This window comes from Rhinichthys klamathensis, unplaced genomic scaffold (assembly GCF_029890125.1).
Source record: "Rhinichthys klamathensis goyatoka isolate OS25496 unplaced genomic scaffold, OSU_Roscu_1.1 h1tg000060l_1, whole genome shotgun sequence".
NCBI lineage: Eukaryota > Metazoa > Chordata > Actinopteri > Cypriniformes > Leuciscidae > Rhinichthys > Rhinichthys klamathensis.
Window position 1 is genome coordinate 1,896,852 of NW_026606605.1, and position 19,836 is coordinate 1,916,687.

The following is a 19,836-nucleotide window of genomic DNA, read 5'->3' on the forward strand; positions in this document are numbered from 1 at the left end:
GGGAATTGATTGAATGATTATGGTTTGCTATTGGTCGATCTGATGTGAGTGACAGGTTGCCCCGCCCCCGCCCTTGAGCCAGTAAACACTTCATCCGAGAAGAGATGTCGCTGCAAGAGAGAGGGGAGGTTATTTTATTAAAGATTATGAGGCACATGAATTAAAAAATAATGATGTATACGGGTAAATCGTTTATAATAAATACTACAATATTCCTTAAAAAAAAAGAATTGTCCATTTTGATTTCATGGTGACTATATGGAGGGTTACTCATGGATTTAAAAATATATACTATTTTAAATACTCAGATGAAATTCCAGAGGGACCCTATAGCTTGAAATGCTTCAGGTTTTATACATTTTAATATCATTTTAATACTCTGCTTACTTTTGCTCCTCCAAGTAGCCTAATAAGCAAAATAATAGGCTAATTTGATTGTTTTTTTTATTGATTCATATATTGATTATTATTTAGCTTTAAATATGAACTACAAACATATCAATTATGGGATCTGATTTCTCAGCACGACCCATAAACCTAAATAAATGACAGTAACCAAAGAAAAGAACACAACCCAGCATCCCATAATGCCTAGCGCGCGTAGCATGGAGCGAATAGAGGCGTGAGTAACGTCATTTCCGTCAATCTTGAACATGGAGTCGAATGGACTGAGGCTGAATTTTTGGGAGAACGGACCGAAACCCGGTCAGTTTTATTCATTCCCAGGTAACAGCAGTGCGACTCCAGGATGTGGACCCATCAAACACACACTGTAAGTTCATCACGACTGCTCAGTTTGGCGCTTATCGGTCGGTCAGTTTGTGGTTTCGCTTTGCCTTTTTCTCTGCTGCATCATCATGGAGGAAAGTTGCTGTTTACCCCGGAACATTGTCTCAAATATATTTTTTTTTAAACATTTCTTCGATACATTTTAATATACCCTGAATATAATGTATATCTGTCTGTTTTTACAGGCTTGATCTATTGAAAAAGTAATTGAATGTTTCAGTGACCTGTTAGCTTGTTAGCAACAATGCTAATGAATAGGCAAATATCAAAACCGATTTATTTTAATAGACGTATACAATATAGTACAATATTATATAACCAAATTCTTGGCGAAAGTGTGGACATAAACGAGACAAGTAAAAGTAATACACACAATAATTGAAATAAAAATATACAATTTAAACATCTATACAGTCAGTTGCATAGAAATGCAAAATATGCAAGAACATATTAGATATTACAATGTGCAGATGTCGAACCCATCGCCGTCAGTTGGATTTAAGGTACCAATAGGTTGGTATGTTTAGGTTAAAATATGAATAATGATGTAGATACATATACACTTCTGTTTACAAGTTGGATTTACTATTTAATAATTTTATGCAGAAAGGACATAACGACATTTATAATGTCAAAAAAATTGTGTTCTTGTGAACTTTCTATTCTTCAAAGAATGCCAATTTGTATTATTATTATGGTTTCCTCCAAATTATGAAGCAGTATAAGTGTTTTGAACATTAATAATAATCAGAAATGTTTATTGAGCAGAAAATCAGCATATTAGAATGATTTCTGAAGGATCATGTGACACGGAAGACATGGTGAAATAATTTTTTAAAATAAAATAAATGCAGTCTTAGTGAGCATAAGAGTCTTTCTAAAACATAAAAAATCCCAAACTTTGCACGGTAGTGTATGTATATGTCCGTTCAGTACTCTTCTCTTAATTCATAATGTTTAATGATTTTCAGCAACCCCATGGTAACGGGCACGTCAGTGCTGGGTGTGAAGTTCACTGGTGGTGTGATCATTGCTGCGGACATGCTCGGCTCCTACGGGTCCCTGGCGCGCTTCCGCAACATCTCCCGACTCATGAAGGTCAACAACACCACCATGCTGGGGGCCTCAGGAGACTATGCTGACTACCAGTACCTCAAACATATCATTGAGCAGATGGTGTAAGTATACACATGGTGGTTTATGATTCAGTTGAGTACTTTGTCAGTTTTAGGGCTTATATCAGTGTTCGCGAATAGGCAATAACTTGATGTGTGTTTGTTTTAGGATTGATGAGGAGCTTCTTGGAGATGGACACAGCTACACCCCTAAAGCCATCCACTCCTGGCTCACACGGGTCATGTACAACCGCCGCAGCAAGATGAACCCCTTGTGGAACACAGTGGTCATTGGTGGATTCTCCAATGGAGAGAGGTGGGGCAGTTTCCAGACAACTGAAAGTCAGCATGTAACAAGAATCACGACCCATCAGACTCATTTAAAGGGGTAGTTCACCTAAAAATGTAATTATTGTCATCATTTACTTACCCTCAAGTTGTTTCAAACCTGTATGACTTTCTTTCTTCTGTTGGAGGATGTCAGTAACCAGACAGTTGATGGCACCCATTGAGCCCTCCCACCCACCCCTACTATGTATGTCAATGGCTACCGTCAACTGTCTGGTTACTGACATCCTTCAAACTATCTTTGAGGGGGAGTAAATTTTGATAAGATGTTCATTTTTGGGTGAACTATCTCTTTAAGAGTAATAAATAAAAAATATTTTTGATTTTTATCTTTTGGGAATTGGTTTCTAAAGGGTAAAAAAAGAAAGAGGGATTAGTAACGTGAAGTTTACATTATTATAAATTATTACATTTGATACGTTTTTTTTTTTCAGACGATTCTTGCTCTATAATATATATTGCTTTACATGAGTATATTGTATGTATTCAGGTAAAGTAGGATGTACTATGTATCAAACTTTTAATATAACGCTGGGCGATAATATAGTGTACATTCTGTCAGTAGAGATTTCCTATATAGTCCAAACCAAATAATGTGAGTGTACTTCATGTGTCTGGTTGAGGTTGGATATACCTATAATAGTTGTGTAATTTGTTATTAATTTGAGTTATTAATTCAGTATCTGGTGAAATTGAGAATTATGAAACCTGTGAGTTTTTTCAATTTATAACAAGTATAGTACTATAAATGGTAATTAGGTTTGTAGTTTTATAGTAAAGTGAGACAATTTCGATTTCATAATGCCTTTAATTGAGTTGTCTGTTATTTAACTTTCACTGAACACAATTTTTATGTGGTTCTCTTAAGCTTTCTTGGTTATGTGGACAAGTTAGGAGTTGCATATGAAGCCCCGACAGTAGCAACAGGATTTGGTGCTTATTTGGCCCAGGTAAGTTTTTCCATCAGATTATCTTTCTTGTTAAATTAAGCTAAAACCCTTATCATATGAACTTGTGTTTTTGCAGCCCTTGATGAGGGAGGCGCTGGAGAACAAGGTAGAAATCACAAAGGACGAGGCACGAGCACTGATAGAGCGATGCCTTAAAGTGCTGTACTACCGTGACGCCCGCTCGTACAACAGGGTGAGACGTGCTTTCTTCCTTTAGCTTATTGTCCTTTATGAAAAGATCTTTATCTCAGGTACATTTCATTATATGCGACTCAAGAAACAGATAATAACACTCATTCTTTGGACTTGCTCTAGCATGAAATTGCCATTGTAACAGCTGATGGCGTGGAGATTATTGGACCATTGTCTTCTGAAACAAACTGGGACATTGCTCATCTGGTCAGGTAGTCTAAATATTTGCTTACCATTTAGGGTTTTATAAACATTTTCATATGACAGATCAATAAAACTCTGATATTAAATATCTTAACTGTATTTCTACAAACATTCAAATTAGTATAATATACACTTTTATTCTAAAGTTTGGGGTCGGTAAGATTTTTCAAAAATGTCTTACCAAATTTTGATTTAAATACAGTAATATTGTGAAATATTATTTAAACAGATTTCTCAGCATCATTACTCCAGTTTTCAGTGTCACATGATCCTTCAGAAATCATTGTAATATTCTGCTCAAAATGCATTTCTGTTTATCAATGTTGCCATCAGTCGTGCTGCTTCATATTTTTGTGCAAACCAACTGTGATACATTGATGAATAAAAGCAAAAAATCTTACTGACCTCAACTTTGAATGGTAGTATATTTAGGGCTATGCAAGATTGTTACATATGTATGATGTATATCTTAATGTGCATATTTAACATCAGTTTATATACATCATGATTGCTAAATGATTTTATGGCTTGCTAACTGCTGTTTGTTTTTATTGCAGTGGTTTTGAATAAATCCTGTTCTGCTGAGCCCGGTTTTGTCGCATCATCTTTGGACATGCTCTTAGCACCACCAGATCACTATTATATTGTCAAGATTAGTTAGACGTGTTTCTCGCTCTTTTGTTATTCATAAATAAACGTAATAAAAGTTGTCTACTGTGTCTTCGTTTTTACTTCTTTGTGTATAATTAATTAGTCGGTTGATCAAATCCAGTGCTTAATGGAGAAGTCACTTGCTCTTTTGGGTCAGTGCTATATATATATTTTTATATAGATGTTAAATGCAAATAAATTTATGCCTTGCAAACGTAAACATTTGAGTTTGTCATCTATTTGTTACATTCTAGCGGTTTAATTTCCGACTTTTTTTCAAAAAGATACGTAAAGGAAATATGAAATAATTCGTATTTTAAAATGCTGAATAATTTTATGAAAAAATATAAATATTTCTAGCAAATATAAAAATACATCACTAATAAAAAATGTGGTCAGAACAAGCAAAAATGGCCAGAAATACTAGCCTAAGCCATTCACATTTTATTACATTTTCAAAAATACCACGTAAGCACAATACATAATTTGTCATGTGACCATAATTTCCATTACACGAGAGTAGATGTTAAAACTTCATGCTGATTTGTACTCGGCTTTCGCCAAGATAAGCAAAACTAAGACGTAGCTTTACAGTAAACTATGCTCCATCCATTTACGCTTCTTTCCATATGGTGGTGTGACTCCCCTTCTGTCCGGCGCTAACGGCTGCAGTGTACTTGGCGCGACGGCTGCAACTACATTGTGGTCTCCCTAGTGGACCAGCACGACAACCGTCTGGATTGAGCCGAGTAGGGGACATCTCTAGGGTCTTCAAGTGGGCACCTTCCGTCCTCAGTGTTTCGTCGACTAGCCCACGACACCTCAAGAGGGCTCGACAGTGACTCTGGCGTCCCAGAGTCACCCCCCTCCGTCCCCCACTCAACTCAGCCCAGCTTACTGACCTCTACATCCCTCCTGCTGCTGAGACCTAACCACAATCTCACAATCTCTCCGCAACCCAACCATACGCGCCAACCCGTTTGACTAAGGCTGTCGAGCCCCACTGGTGCGTTAATATGCCGTTTCAGTGGCAACGGTTCCGTATGGCATACCACCTACCGCGAAAACACAATATCTGCCCAACCACCCGTCATTCACGCAATATACACAGGAACGTAATGACTGTAAATACTATACAACCTATCCAAATAAACCAACAGACTCTTCAAGTTTTCAAGAATTCTACGAAACCGTAGCGTGGCGGCCTGTACACAGCCAGCTAGAATCTTTCCGTCTCAACCACAGCCAGTTGCTGCTCCTTTCTGCTGCTTCAGATAAGTTCTTTACTGTGCGATGCAACTCTTGGCCGCTGAATCCGACGTCTCTGAGGAACCGGGTTGTAGAGTGTGCCACAAAACCTCGACAACCCACTTCCACTGGATAAACCTGGACTCTCCATCCTCGCTGTTCTGCTTCAGTGGCCAGATGAGCATACCGCAGTTTCTTCCTCTCATATGCCTCATCTACCGCATCCTCCCATGGCACTGTTAACTCTATCAGTTGAACAATGCGTGCTGATCCAGACCACAAAACAATATCTGGTCGTAGGTTAGTGGTGGCAATCTCAGGTGGAAAAATAAGCCGTTGATCAAGATCAGCCAGCATCTTCCAGTCCCTAGCAGCTTCCAGTTGTCCTGGGCGAGAATTGGTGTTAACACCTTTTCTTGGTGGTTGCCCGCCTTGTCTTCTGTGTGTAATGTTTTGCTAGAACAGGCGGCAACTTATTGGTCATACTACGCTTGCCTTCCAATGCTAAAGCCAAACATCGCAGTACTTGGTCATGGCGCCAAGTAAACCGACCTTGGCTAAGAGCCACCTTACATCCTGTCAAAATGTGCCTTAATGTGGCAGGTGATGAACACAAAGGACAAGAGGGATCCTCTCCTACCCCGATGTTATAGGTTCTGCGGTGATGGGAGAACATCATATGTTGACCTAATAAGGAAACTGATCCTACTCTCTTCCATTGACCAAAGGTCTTGCCAGCCCATCTTACGTTGTTCCACACTCTCCCATCTCATCCACTCTCCCTGCTTGGGCTGGGAAATGGCCTTTATACACCTCATCCTCTCCTCCTGCTTTCGCACCTCGTTGACTACCAGCTTCCTCCTTTGAGCTGGGCCTGCCTTGTGCCATTTAGGAGGAGCTAAACTGAGCCCAAAACCCCCTCTTCCATGCTGTACCTGTCCCACGATATCCCCAATTTGAAGGTCAGCCTTTGCCTCTACTACAGATTTCTTTGCTGACCACTTTCTACCAGTTTTTATACACAAATAGGATCATAATATACAGCCACCTGTGATTAAGAGGTGCATGTGAAAAAGGTTTTAGACAGTTTATGCTAAAATTTAATTTTATACAAAAATATATATCAGTATAGCATACAATGCGTGTATAAACTGACTGTATTGGTCAGATTTTGCGAGACAACTAAAATACCTTCTTAAAAGACAACCCATGCTTCTTAAGGAAAAAAAAAAACACTGCTTAAATGACATGCCTATAAAAGCGTTTATTCATTAACATGAATCAAGTATGTTACAGTATAATCCTAAATATAGTAGGTAATGATTTCAAATCATTTCTATTTACATTTATGCACATTATAACAGAGATCACACCTGATGCGAAGGAAAACAGTGATAAACTAAAACAAGGTGTAACAAGTTGCACGTTAGTAGTTCAAAGATCAATAGAAGCCTTAACTACAGAGGACTTCAAACTAGGGATCTTTATCACCCATTAATGCAAAAAATATTTACATATGCAAGCAATGACCTACTACATTTACTTTCTCAAAGAGCAGTTCATTTTATTCTCCAAAAATAAAATCGGCACAAGGCACACAAAACGCTTGCAGATTTAAAAAATATGATTAAATTTATATGATAACTTAATGTTCTATTATTTCTGAATCCTCAAAACCATGGAACGACTCCAAATCACTGTCTTTCTCAAACATCTTTTTCAAAAAAGTCATGCTGGACTGCGGAGAGGATTCTACAGAAGCGACACCGGAGATCTCAGCTTTCTGCTCAACTTTATCTCCTTGCATTTTACGGACCAGGAGAGCTTCAGTGAGACTCCGCACGAGCTCTGAAGGTTCCTCGGACGTCACCTCTGGGTTTGAGCTCAAAACCCGATCGAAAGAGCGGAAAAGAAGCTTGGGCTCTGCTTTAAGGACATCCAGTAGCTCGACAAGCCAGCGAGAGAGAAGATGCGCAAGGTCTGCTGGTTTGGCTCCAACCAGTTCCTGTGGCGCCGTCGTCACATGCTCGCTCCATCGAGCCTGCAGAAACTCGCGTAACACAGGCCCCAGGCAGGCTTCCAGGGGCTGCAGACGACGAGAGCAACTGCGAGGGATCGGACCTGGAAGAGTGTTCGTGCTGTTGAGCGCTGCCAAGAATTCATTAGACGTGTGGCCTTTGTACGCGTCAATTATCAGCAACCCTTTGCCTCCAGATTTAGGTTTGACATGCCGACACCACACCTTGTCCAACCAAAGCTGTAGTCTTTCTTCATCCGTGAACCCTTCTGGTCTAGCCTCCAGGATAATGAAGTCTGGCAAGGAATGCGCATCTGGCTTGAGAGGTTCGCCTCTGAGGAAAAGCATGGTGGATAACGTGGTCCCATCAGCCAGGGCTGTGAACACAACCTCTATGAGTGGATTTGTGGTGCCCATCAACTTAAAAGCAGACAACATGGACGACGAATCCGCAGAGGCTTCATCCAGTTGCTCCATATCTACAAATATGGAAAGCTCATCCATGGCGCCCATAGAAGATAGTCTAAATGTTTGCGAAATTACTTGCTTTTTCAGAAAGCTGCTGAAGGAACGCTCCAGCTCCTGGGATTTATCCGGTAGCAACTTGCTGGATGTGGCGAATGCCTGCAAGCCCAGATCGTGGCGTAGCAAGAAATCAACCGCCGAGTCGTAAGAGATATCCTGCGCACCATGACTGCTCATGAAGTCGAACAGATTAGCTTCATCGATAGGTAGCTGTTGCTCACGTTGGCATAGCACCCATTCCACTAACCTATCGGATGCCTGTGGCGTCAAGCCTTCTCCTCTGCTCCTCGAGGGCTCAATCTGACGCTGACGCTTCAAGAGCAATGACTGGACATCTTCCGGTGGAGTGTCGAAGTGATTGGCGGCCTGTGGGATTCCACAGCAGAGGGCGTACAGTACAACTTTCAGCTGAGCTACGGTAAGCGTGTTTTCCACTGTACGTCCTGTGTCGACTTTAGAAAGACCTCCATTTGGAGTTTGCTTCGGGGCATCTGGTTTGACCGCACATTTTTTGTCTGAAACGGCACTTTGTTCAATAGGTTGAACCTGAATTGGAAAGGACAGCGTGTGAGCGGGACTAGCGGGCAGTGTTATCGTGTAGGTGGGTCGAGGAAGGGGTTTAGAGGACAGAGGAAATGAACTCGTGACCACTTGCTTCACTTGCAAAGGCAAGAAAAACGCGTTGTTGAGTATCTGACCTCCTCGGAGTAGGTCCGTTGGGATGAAGACAAATCTACAATGACAGTAATTTGGAAGTTACCTCTTCTGCTAAACGGGAGGTTAAATCTCTAGCATTTTCAATTGCTTTTATCAGCTCTACACAAATTCAGTTCCTACAGCCTTTTTCTTGAGTTAAACTAAATTATCCCATTAAGCATTCTTGTTCTGTCATCATTTACTCCCCCTCGTGTCGTTCCAAACCTGTACGACTTTCTGTAAATTAAGATATTCTGGTAACACTTTACAAAAAGGTTCATTAGTTAATCTATTAACTAACATGAACTAACAAAGAGCAAAACATTTGTTACAGTATTTCTTAATCTTAAAAATACAGTTTGATCATGTTAGTTCACAGTGCTTTAACTAATGTTAACAAATACAACCCTTGATTTTAATAACGTATTAGTAAATGTTGAAATTAATGTAAACTGAGATGAATAAATGCTGTAGTATTTTTCATTTTTAGTTAATGTTAACTAAGGTAGTTAACTAATGTTAACCAATGAACCTTATTGTGTTACCCATATTCTGAAGAATGTTTTTGTCGATGCAATTAAAGTCAATGGGGTCCAAAAACACTGGACCCCACTGACTTTCATTATATGGGAAAAAAACCTGAAGACATTTTAAAATATCTTCTTTTATCTTCCACAGAAGAAAGACAGACTCACAGGTTTAAACCAACATGAGGGAGTAAATTATAGAATTTAGATTTTTGAGTTAAAAATAAGCGAATATCAACTTACCTTTTATAGCCACGTGAAAATCCTTCTGAAACAAGAGGAATATTATTAATAATATGGTTGTAATAGGATCATTATTAAGTGCTTGACTTTTCATCATCATAGAGATTTTTAGACATAAATAAACAACTTACCCCGCAAGGTGCACCGGCTTGCTTGATGTTTAGGATAGTCAGCGAGATGTTTGGCCATCGAATCTCCAACCCGAGTTTTGTATCTACATGTGACACAGTTTAGCCTCCCCTTCCTGCAAACATTTTTGTAACATTACCATGATTGACAATTAAAGTAAAATTACATGCAGAGCAAGAGGAGGGGAAAAAAACTCAGGTCTTACTTTGGGCAGGGTTTGTAAAGGGTAATATATTTTCTGGTGCTTTTCCGAGGAACATGTACACTGCAAATAAAGAGGAGGAAGAAATGAGAAAACACTCAACACCTCACAAACTGTGAAATTTAAAGTTTTTCACCTGATTATGTTATATACATTTTTGGTCACACTTAAGATTAGTGACCAATTCTAACTTACTAAATATTAACTATGACTTTAGCCTCAAACTCCTAATTACTGCTTATTAATAGTTAGTAGGCAGTTTAGGTATTGGGTAGGATTAAGGGATGTAGAATATGATCATGCAGAATAAGGCATTAATATGTGCTTTAGAAGTACTAATAAACATCCAATATCCTAGTGATATCGATATGCCTGCTAATAAGCAACAAGTTAACAGGGAGAATTGGAGCCTAAACTAGTGTTACCCAATTTCTTTTTTTTTTTTTTTACAGATAGGCAAAGGTAATCTAAATGTAAAAATAAGGGAAATGACCATGCACAATTAAATTATATCAACTAGTAATAGCAATAAAAAAATCTTATATAAATAACCAATCTATTAGCAGATAATCAATATATGACACATTATCCATTCCTTCCTTTAAAAGCCTCTATCACATAAACTGTAAAAATCTAAAGATGTTCACCTGATCATGTGATTGGCATAAGCTCTGGAACAGCAAGTACAGTATCGGCAGAGGGAACAGCTCACATACGTGGGGAAATGGTTGGAAAAATACGGAATGTCATATGTGCATTCCATGCAGAAGTGTTTTTCTGCTGGCTTGCTGGAAGAACAATATGATGGTCAGAAGATATTGTTTCTTAAATTTTTTTAAATAAATGCAAAAAAACAGCAAAGAGAAAATGTCTACATACACACACATAGTATATATATATACACAGTATATAAATAAAAATCATGCTCACCATTGACTCTCAAACTTGACCATTAGCTCCATCATGCTTTCCACTGGCTTTTTCTTGACAGGAATGACTTTATTGGTGACATTTTGAGATGCTGCAGTTGTTGATGTGGCACTTGAGCAAGTGTTCAATGAAGGTGCTCCTAAATGATCTCTGTTGTCAGTACTGTCAGCATAAGCTCGGATGATTACCTGAAACAGAGGGGTAAATGGTAAGGCCATCAAATAAGCAATAAACAAGCCATATAGATGACTGGGTGTCTCTTACCTTAGTACCAGGCGTGAGGCCCTCCAATTGCTTGGGTTTGACACATGTCCTGTGAAACCTGTGTCTGTGCTTCCACTTGTCCTTGTCATGAATGAATTGAAGTCGGCATCGGCCACAATGATGTGCTGTTCTTTTCTGGACGAATAAACACCAACTTTAATAGGACTGATAAAAATGCCTTCTGACACATTAAAGACCTTTCATACCGTCATAAAGAAAACACTAAACTATGTATACATCAAAACTTTATAATGTACAGTATGCAAAAGGGTTATTCATTATGAGATTGTGATATTAAATTATCAGTGTTCAAGCATTAACCATTAGATGAAGGCATTCTAAATGTAAAAATAGAGGACATGACCATGCACAGTTAAATATGAATTGAAACAATTGATTAAATGAGCTCTACACAAATGATATCTTGTCCATCCCTAAGGGCAAATCACAGTAAAGCATTAGTTTATGAGCTGGAAAGGTAAAAAGTGTATATTGAGATATTAAATTGTTATTATTTATCATTAAAACCCCTCTGAGCGGCGACTGTTTAGTGCTAAGGATATACTTTACCTGGTGTCTAGTGTAGTGCAACTGGAAGCCGATATAAGACCGAAATACTTTTAAGCAGAAGGGACACATTAAGATACAGGTGTCCTTGTGCTGCTCTGTGAAGTGGCTTATAACATCTTGGTAGAAAGAGGATCTGAACTCGCACACCTGAGGAGCAAAAAGTACACAAGTGTAATTGATTTACACAAATGTTTTCAAGACAAAACTTGAATGACATGAAACACTTATACACAAAGTTACCTGACACATGTAGGGCATCTCACCAGGCTTGTGCGCCTGTTTCATGTGGTTCAGAAAGAGGGGTTCGTTCTCAAAGGACCACTCACAGATCTTGCACACTTCTGTAAAGCAGAATCAAATGTTTTAAATAGGATACCTATGATGCTTTTTATTACATTTCAGCCTTTTTTATTGTATAATGTTACTGTTCGAGCATGAAAAAGCTCTGCAAAGTTACAAAGCCACTCCAAAGGCAGTTATTCTCTCTCAGTGTCACTGTTTCTGAACTCCCTGAAACGCCTCCGTTGTACAACAAACACGTCACAATATTCCTCATTTAAATAATTCCCGCCCAAGTCATGCGCAAAATAAAGGGGCGGGGCCTGGTTGAGTTAGTTCGGCCCTGTCCCAAATGGCGCACTTCATGCGGACTTTCGGTCTCGTGGACTTAAATTGCGCGTGCTCGCCGAGTCCGTCTCATTTAGCATTTTAACGCTCTGAAGTGTGCTCAGCAGCGCCCCCTTTGTACCCTTGAAGCGGTCTTCCGCGAAGCCCGCATAGATGCAGGCTCCACGCACTTTAACTACCCAGGAATCCTTGTGAAAGGCCAATCAGACAACGGATGGGAGGAGATTTCGCTCACGGACAATTGTTAACATGGCTGAGAAGAAAATATTTAAGTGTAATTACCATTACGGTTTTTATGACAAGTTTATACAAACATTATGATCATCAACCAGTGGTTGATGTCTCAAACATAGGCTAATAATAGCGAGCTGAATAATACGATCGCATTATGATTCATTAAATAAATAGAACTGAATGTCATGGCTTTACTTAGTCATTTGTAAACACAACAACAATAGGCAGCATATTTCCCCGAACCTGCAGCTCCTGTCCATAACAACAATCAGACCGTCTTCCTGTTTCCGGCGTGACGATCAAGTCTGTCCCAAAAATACCTCTCAATGCGCCCTCGCGGACTCGCGCTAAGGGCCCTATAGGTCTGCACTACATGACGTCACCGAAGTGTGGACTCTGAGGAAGTCCACAAGTCCGGAGTGTGCCATTTGGGACAGGTCCTTAGTAGTGAGTTGAAGCTTGTGGTTGACATAAGGGGTGTGACAATTTCAAATCACACGTTTGATTGACCAATCACAACACACTGGTCCAGTTGACCAATCAGAGCCCATTGTGCTTTTCGCAAGGAGGGGCTTCATAGAGACAGGAACTAAACAGAGTGTTACTGACAGACTGGGGAAGAGAGGTGCCATGTCAAATATGTGAAAAATACATTTGGGTTTTTTACACTTAAGCATGAAAACCAATTCTAGTAGAGCCCCAAAACAAAATCAAGACTTTATAAAAGGACAATTGAATTAAAACCATTTCATATGTTTGTCAAGAACTAGGTTGATGATATATCATTCTAGAAGTATAGACTCACTTGAGGACTCTGCTTGGTTATGAACTGCCTCAACGTGGCACTGCAGATCGAAGGGTGTTGAAAAGGTTCTGTAGCAATGCTGGCACATAGTATGATAGTCTACTTCCCCTGTTTGGTGATCCAACTCCATGTGGTGTTTCATGTGGTTCATCATCCTTTAAAATGAGGGTTGAAGAATTAACAAATCGATCGATACCAACAACACCCCTCAAAAACCCATCTGAAAACCAACTTACTTGATGTTGCCCTTCACCTTCTTGTCACAAAGTTGGCATTTCATTGAGATGGTTTCTGAATTGGTTCTTAATGATGGAGGCTGGCCAGGGTGCTGCCCATAGAAGAAGTCTTCAACTAGCATGATCATTCTGCCCTGGTCATCAAAATCTCCAGAGCGAGGACTAGGCACTCCCTCAGGTATCTCAGAAGTGGTGACGTGTTTGAGAGACGTTTCTGAGGACGAGGAGAAGGAAACAGTCTCAGATGTGGCGGGTTTTGACTGGGTTTTGTCACTCGGCCGCTTGATCCTTTTTCTAGTTTGGGCCTTCAGGTCCTTGACGCTCTTGATAAGATCTTGATTGCATTGCTGAAAATGGGGAAGAAGATGAATGGACATGAGTAAGACCTTAGCGAAAGATTTAAAGACCACCAAAGCAAAAGGTTCTTAACCAAGAAAGGTTCTGTACATCAGTTTGTAGGTATTTAATCTAAAAAGTGTATGAGTAAAAACTTACACAGAAGTATCCACGGAGGGACTGACTCTTCTGGTAAACTGCTTTACAGCGAGCACAGAAATTCGAAGAACTGGAGGGCCTTTTCAATGCTGTAGAACAAAGATACTCCACTCAATCCCTTCTCAAAGACCTCATAAAGGGATAGTTCACCCAAAAATTTAAATTCTGTCATCAATTCCTTTTACAATTACTCAATTACCTTCATGTTGCTCCAAATTCACAACTTTCCTTCATCTTTGAAACACAAATGGAAATACTTTTAACAAAACCGGAGATATTTCTGTCCCTCCATTGAAAGTCCATTCCACCAAAACCTTGATGCTTCAAAAAGTTCACAGGAATCAATGAAGTTTTTCTTGCAGGTCAAGCAAGTACAGCTAAAAGCTTGGAGTAAACCGCTCAATTCATATGGATTCCTTTATGAACTATTTGATGTGCCAAAGTTTTGGGTGAATGACAATTTTCATTAAAAATGTCAGTTTGTATTATGAAGAAAAAATTAAGGGTTTGGAACAAGTAAGTGATGACCGGATTTTTATTTTTGAGTGAACGATTACTTTAAACACGTTAGAGCTGCACGATTCTGGATAAATTGAGAATCACAATTTGTTTTTGTTTAAAATAGAGATCACGATTTTTCCACAATTCTGAATAGACAACTAAAAGTAGCATGTCATTTACTAGAGGTTCTGACAAAATATGAATTTCTGGAGTCTATTAAATTTTATTTTTTTAATTATGTGAATTAAAAAAAAATTAAACTGGTTTGAATGTACAATTCAATGAATCACTCATTAAGACTTAATTTCTTTCATTACTGGATGAATGAGAGTTTTTGAATGAATCTCTTGAGTGAATGATTCAATGACAAATACATTGAATCAACGATGTGATGATACAATCTTTATTTGAAGAATCAAGTTCCTTTTAAAAAGTCGATTTTTTCTATTTTTGATCGCTACCGTGAACATAAGTGTTTATATCAAACCATCAACTTTTATCCCAGTACTTCAGTGATCATTTGAATTACTGTAACAGAAATAATGATACTGTGTGGTTGAAAGGAGTGTTTGTGAAGCTGTTTCATACTTGTAAATGACAACTGCTCTCTCTGGGTCAGAACACAGATCTGAATGTTCGCTGTGATCGTACTTGTCAAAGGTTTAAAGGATAATTCCGGTTTTTAACACTTTGAGTCTATTTTCTAGTTTGTTTTGGATGAACTAGAGTGGTGGACTTAGAAATGTTGACGATGGGTCCTGTCTCGACTTTTTGACTCTTTTAGGATCGCCTCTGACCGCTTCAGAGTGGCTGTTTATGGGCATGCTCAAACTGTCCTTAAAACAACCCTTAACGGTCGTTTTCAAAACTGTGCAACTCACCGAGTGGTTAGTGGTGTTGTAGTTGATGTTCCAAAACAAGTAGCGTAGCGAAATACAGTTTCTGTCGTGTTTTATTTGCCATTTTTTAAAATCGCATTGATGTCTGCTGGAGGACTCAGTGCTCGTTGATATTACTGCGCTACCGGAAACGGAAAGAGGGGTCTGTTTACATTTGGTTGTAGTCTTTTCGCTCGGTTCTCCGTCTCTCACGGGGTCTCTCAGAAGGCTAGCGTGAGCTGAGCAACTGCGGCAAAGTGGTTGTCGCCATCAAGTGGTCGGGAGTGTGCTAACGCTTCAGACTCAAATATCGAGCGGAAGTTTATACGTGGTTGTGAGGTATCTGAAAAAATAGTTCCACTATAGCAAATAACACGGATTGAAAGCATACATTGCGCCGATATATTTGTTTTTAATCATCAACAAACACCACTAACCACTCGGTGAGTTGCACAGTTTTGAAAACGAACGTTAAGGGTTGTTTTAAGGACATGTTTGAGCATGCCCATAGACAGCCACTCTGAAGCGGTCAGAGGCGATCCTAAAAGAGTCAAAAAGTCGAGACAGGACCCATCGTCAACATTTCTAAGTCCACCACTCTAGTTCATCCAAAACAAACTAGAAAATAGACTCAAAGTGTTAAAAACCGGAATTATCCTTTAATAAACATAGCCGAATCATTGTCATTAAGGAATAAGATCGCGCAAGTGTTTAAATGAAGACTGCGATCTTTTAGCGATTAATCGTGCAGCTCTACAACACATAAATGATGTTTAATCAATAAGCTGATATCCACAACATCTAAAACAACAACACTTCAATACAGCAATTAAAAACTGAAAAATAGGAGGGTAAAAACAAATCCTGGTCCTGACCGTTAGTTGTTGAGGCAGGAGGAGGGGCAAAGATCTGTGCTTGAGGTCTCACAGTCTGAGACAGCCCACCAGACAGGAACGGGCCTGGAGCTCGGTTTGTTATATTGTTTTGGATGGTGAAGGTTTTGGTGGGCTGCACTAGTGAACTCAGTACTTGACCAGAAGCTGCAGGTGCTCCAGGAAGCTTCGTAAACTTTATAACTTTAATTGTTGCACCTATCAAGGTAAACAAAATGTAAATAAAACAGACATGAAATGACCTATGAACGGATGTACAATAGAAAAAGTAAAAACTGCATAAATTGTCACCTGGAGCTGTGGCTGGTTGGACGTTGGAGGGGGTCACATTAAGAGTGGACACTCCTGGGGCCGATGAGGTGATGCTTTGTAAGTTTGAGGGGTTATTGATGGTCAAGGTGACTGGGATCTGCAATGTAGATAGTTTCCCAGGCGTCGTTTGCTGTCCTGCACTCCCTGGGGTGACCATCCGCGGAGAAATTAACTGGGGTGTCTGACCTGAAGAGGTTAGAGAAAGTATTTAAGCAAAATGAGTAATGCTCCAATAAAAATTAAAACATTTGTTTTTGAGCAGCATAGGTGTAAATAAAGAAAACTAAATGCATGGCAACAGATCTCTGGAACCGCTGGAGACTCTTGAGCTGGTATTTATGTCTGATGCACAAATATGCATGTGCATATAAATATTAAAGTCATGAAGAAATGAAAGTAGCAACCAAACTTTTCTTTTATATTGTGAGGTACATTAGAGTGTAAAAACAGACACAAATCGAAGGCGGGGACTTGTTTCTATCCATTGGATTGAGATGTTGGCATTGCACTCATAAATTAATGAGAGCTTGCAGTCGATTATAATAAAGGGGAAGCGTTTAAGCAGACTAAATGATTGTCTGCAGTCCAGCATACGTCACCAGAGAGAAGTCTGACCTTTTCACAGGAAGATCGAGTTATGATTAAACATCTTGTGGTCAAAAAAAAATTGAAAATGAAACATATGCATTGATGAATGGTTCACAATAACATGCATTTAGATAATACATATGGTGAATTATTTTCACACCGGCTTAGAATTCAGGAATGCATCCTGAAAAATATGTCTGGGAAGGAGTAACCGTGATATTAAATACATTACTGTGAGTAATGACTTACCAGCAGTCAGAAAACTAATAGGCTGTCCATTCAAGATGTAACCAAGTGATGTTCCCAAACTTCCCAATCCCATTGAGCCTGCCAGAGGCTGACCTGGATTGGGCTAGAATGAACAGATGATAATACAACATTTTTGGTATGTCCATGTAAACAGAAGGTTAAAAGCCTTATTGATAGTAAAAGAGCAAAGTGAAACCTGTGCACTGATGTAGATAGTCTGTGTGCCTCCTGCAGCTCCACCTGTCTGGACAGCATTCGGCAGTAACGTAACCGCAGGAGCTAAAGGTACAAACAAACCAAAACACTTGTTTCTTTCCACACTGAACTGAAGTCCCACAGCTATTCTTTTAACAGTGTTTTTGCAGTGTGGCATGTGTGTGGTCACTAATGACCACTAGGTACATGGAAAGGAAGCCTCTTATTGGAAAGTCAATTCTGCATACTAGCAGTGGGATATTGTTTAGATCTTTATTACATGCTTCTTGCCTTCTTACCAGAAGCCAAAGACACAGCTTGATTTACGAGGTCAGTAGTACCTGATGTCGGTTTAGAGGTGCCATCAGATTGTGCCGGTGCACTATTGCCACTTGGGACTACAGTAACTAAATTAATGAATAAAAACAAAAGGCATTAAACTTATTTGTATTCACACTCATGCTCTTCACAAAAGCTCTTCTATCAAGACATAATAATGAGTGTTTTTACCACAAAAACATTATTTACCTTTGTTATATCGCTGGTCCCTGTTTTCTGTAATACTCTGGCATGGCTCTAGATCATCTTCATCACATTGCATGTAAAGGTCAGAATCTGCCATGTTTCTGTAAACAAAAAGTGTTTCTTATACAGTGTCTTACTCCTGTCAACAAGACTATGTTGGCTATTGCCAGTGGGTAGCTGAACATATACTCTCTATCTATTTGACATTAAATTATTATTATTGAATAGAAAAACTAACAGGACAAGTGACCATTTTGTTATATGCAATACAGCTTCTAATCAACAATAACATTTAAAGTCTGGACAATGTGTTACAAGATCTCATTTTTCCCAAAAATGTATACATATGCCTGTAAATATTAATTATTTTAGTTGTCAGTGTTTTTTCGTGGCTCTCTCGACTGCTACTTTCAAACTCAAAGTTAAAATAATTCATATACAGTGTTGAGTGTAATGCATTACTAAGTAATAATTACTGTAATTTAGTTACTTTTCTCTTTGAAAAAGTAAAATAAGGGATTAATTTGATTACAATTACTTCTGATGTAATTGCATTAAATACGGTATAGACCAATTCTATATAAAACAATAGTGGATTTAACATCAACATTTAATATTAAACTGCATGTTTTTAATGTAACCTTCTCCATTTAAATACTTTAATCACTTCAAGAATAGTGTATGTAATTTTATATTATTTATTTGAAAGAATTAAAATAGCAAGTTCATGTCTGTTCAACTAACTGGTTGAAGTTAATATGGGATTTAGAAAGTAATTATTAATAAGTAATGCAATTTTTTTTAGAGATAATAATTAGTACAGTAATCTAACTACACTGTCAAAGATGTAATTAGTAACTAGTAATTACTTTTTTAGAGTAACGTTAACTTACCCAACACTGTTCATTTATTTGTTTACTTTCTGTCATACTTATTGGCAAAAAAATGGATATGCATTAAGCATAGGTCGCTAAACCGACTTATTGCCTCATTATCTACAAGCTGTCATAATAATAAACTTGAGCCCCTTTAACAGAGCCATAACAGAGGCTAACATTAGCCCGCCCTGCTAACTGTTACTGCACGCATGTTTATCCTGCCAATGCCAATGCAGCTGTGCATTCAAAGCTACAGTGGCTAGCCTTTACCTGACTGCACAACTTTTAACAACTAAGTTACTTAACAAACAACGACGCGTTGTTTCTAGGAAGAAGAAAGGGAAGTCTTACCTCATGCACAGATTTGCATATGTGGGACAAAAAATTATAATGCGTTATTTCCCTCCATTCTTCGCGGGGTTTGCCATGATGGAAAAACAATGATCCCTGTTCTGCAGACGTTTTCGCCTCTTTGCTCGCGCTGTGGTAGGCGAAACATTTAAAAACGTCACTTCCACGCGTAATTCCCTGCACTCTGATTGGTTGCGATATTTTGTGAGAAACGCGGGATGATCGTGATTATTCAATATGTAATAAAAAAAAGCAAATAAAATACGTAATGCCAGTGCACGCGAAGGGTAAATGTTACATTACACGCATATTACGATATGGAAGTGTAATGAAATTTCCTGGAGTATCATTTCCAATAATAAACGTTTTAAAGCCAATTACCGTCTACATTAAATTATTTAGATTGTGGATTATGTTTTGACATTTTGAGACCATTGTCATCCTACCTGCTGCACAGATTTGCTTCTTT

General features: G+C 38.8%; 3 protein-coding genes across 4 annotated transcripts in view; 2 read left to right on the plus strand and 1 right to left on the minus strand.

Moving 5' to 3' along the window:
* Positions 1-19,836, plus strand: part of LOC130084293 (counting factor associated protein D-like) — a 60,820-nt gene that overhangs the window by 32,292 nt on the left and 8,692 nt on the right. The gene's annotated exons all lie outside the window — the stretch shown is intronic.
* psmb4 (proteasome 20S subunit beta 4) lies at positions 613-4,308 on the plus strand. Its single transcript, XM_056249614.1, has 7 exons — positions 613-772; positions 1,761-1,967; positions 2,074-2,220; positions 3,121-3,202; positions 3,279-3,395; positions 3,518-3,606; positions 4,156-4,308. The coding sequence occupies exons 1-7, from the start codon at positions 654-656 to the stop codon at positions 4,166-4,168; spliced, it is 774 nt and encodes a 257-aa protein (XP_056105589.1). The 5' UTR covers positions 613-653; the 3' UTR covers positions 4,169-4,308.
* Positions 7,016-19,767, minus strand: pogza (pogo transposable element derived with ZNF domain a). Of its 2 annotated transcripts, none has more exons than XM_056249601.1 (19): positions 19,368-19,767; positions 18,142-18,239; positions 17,955-18,020; positions 17,615-17,697; positions 17,419-17,521; positions 16,561-16,767; positions 16,252-16,467; positions 13,998-14,086; positions 13,503-13,849; positions 13,267-13,421; positions 11,841-11,941; positions 11,601-11,747; positions 11,031-11,165; positions 10,767-10,954; positions 10,484-10,624; positions 9,840-9,899; positions 9,637-9,749; positions 9,506-9,527; positions 7,016-8,772 (listed from the first exon to the last, which is right to left on the minus strand). In XM_056249601.1, the coding sequence occupies exons 1-19, from the start codon at positions 19,370-19,372 to the stop codon at positions 7,143-7,145; spliced, it is 3,906 nt and encodes a 1,301-aa protein (XP_056105576.1). In that variant the 5' UTR covers positions 19,373-19,767; the 3' UTR covers positions 7,016-7,142. The 2 variants fall into 2 exon arrangements, with proteins under 2 accessions (XP_056105576.1, XP_056105575.1); XM_056249600.1 differs by having other exon boundaries at positions 9,506-9,530.

Excerpts from the sequence above, each read along its gene's own strand:
- psmb4 (XM_056249614.1), top strand. The coding sequence starts at position 654 with ATGGAGTCGAATGGACTGAGGCTGAATTTTTGGGAGAACGGACCGAAA. Across the intron at positions 2,221-3,120 it reads GGATTCTCCAATGGAGAGAG|CTTTCTTGGTTATGTGGACA; the intron begins GTGGGGCAGTTT and ends GGTTCTCTTAAG. Across the intron at positions 3,396-3,517 it reads ACGCCCGCTCGTACAACAGG|CATGAAATTGCCATTGTAAC; the intron begins GTGAGACGTGCT and ends GACTTGCTCTAG.
- pogza (XM_056249600.1), bottom strand. Across the intron at positions 16,468-16,560 it reads CCAACCAGCCACAGCTCCAG|GTGCAACAATTAAAGTTATA; the intron begins GTGACAATTTAT and ends TTACCTTGATAG. Across the intron at positions 14,087-16,251 it reads TCCTGCCTCAACAACTAACG|CATTGAAAAGGCCCTCCAGT; the intron begins GTCAGGACCAGG and ends TTTGTTCTACAG.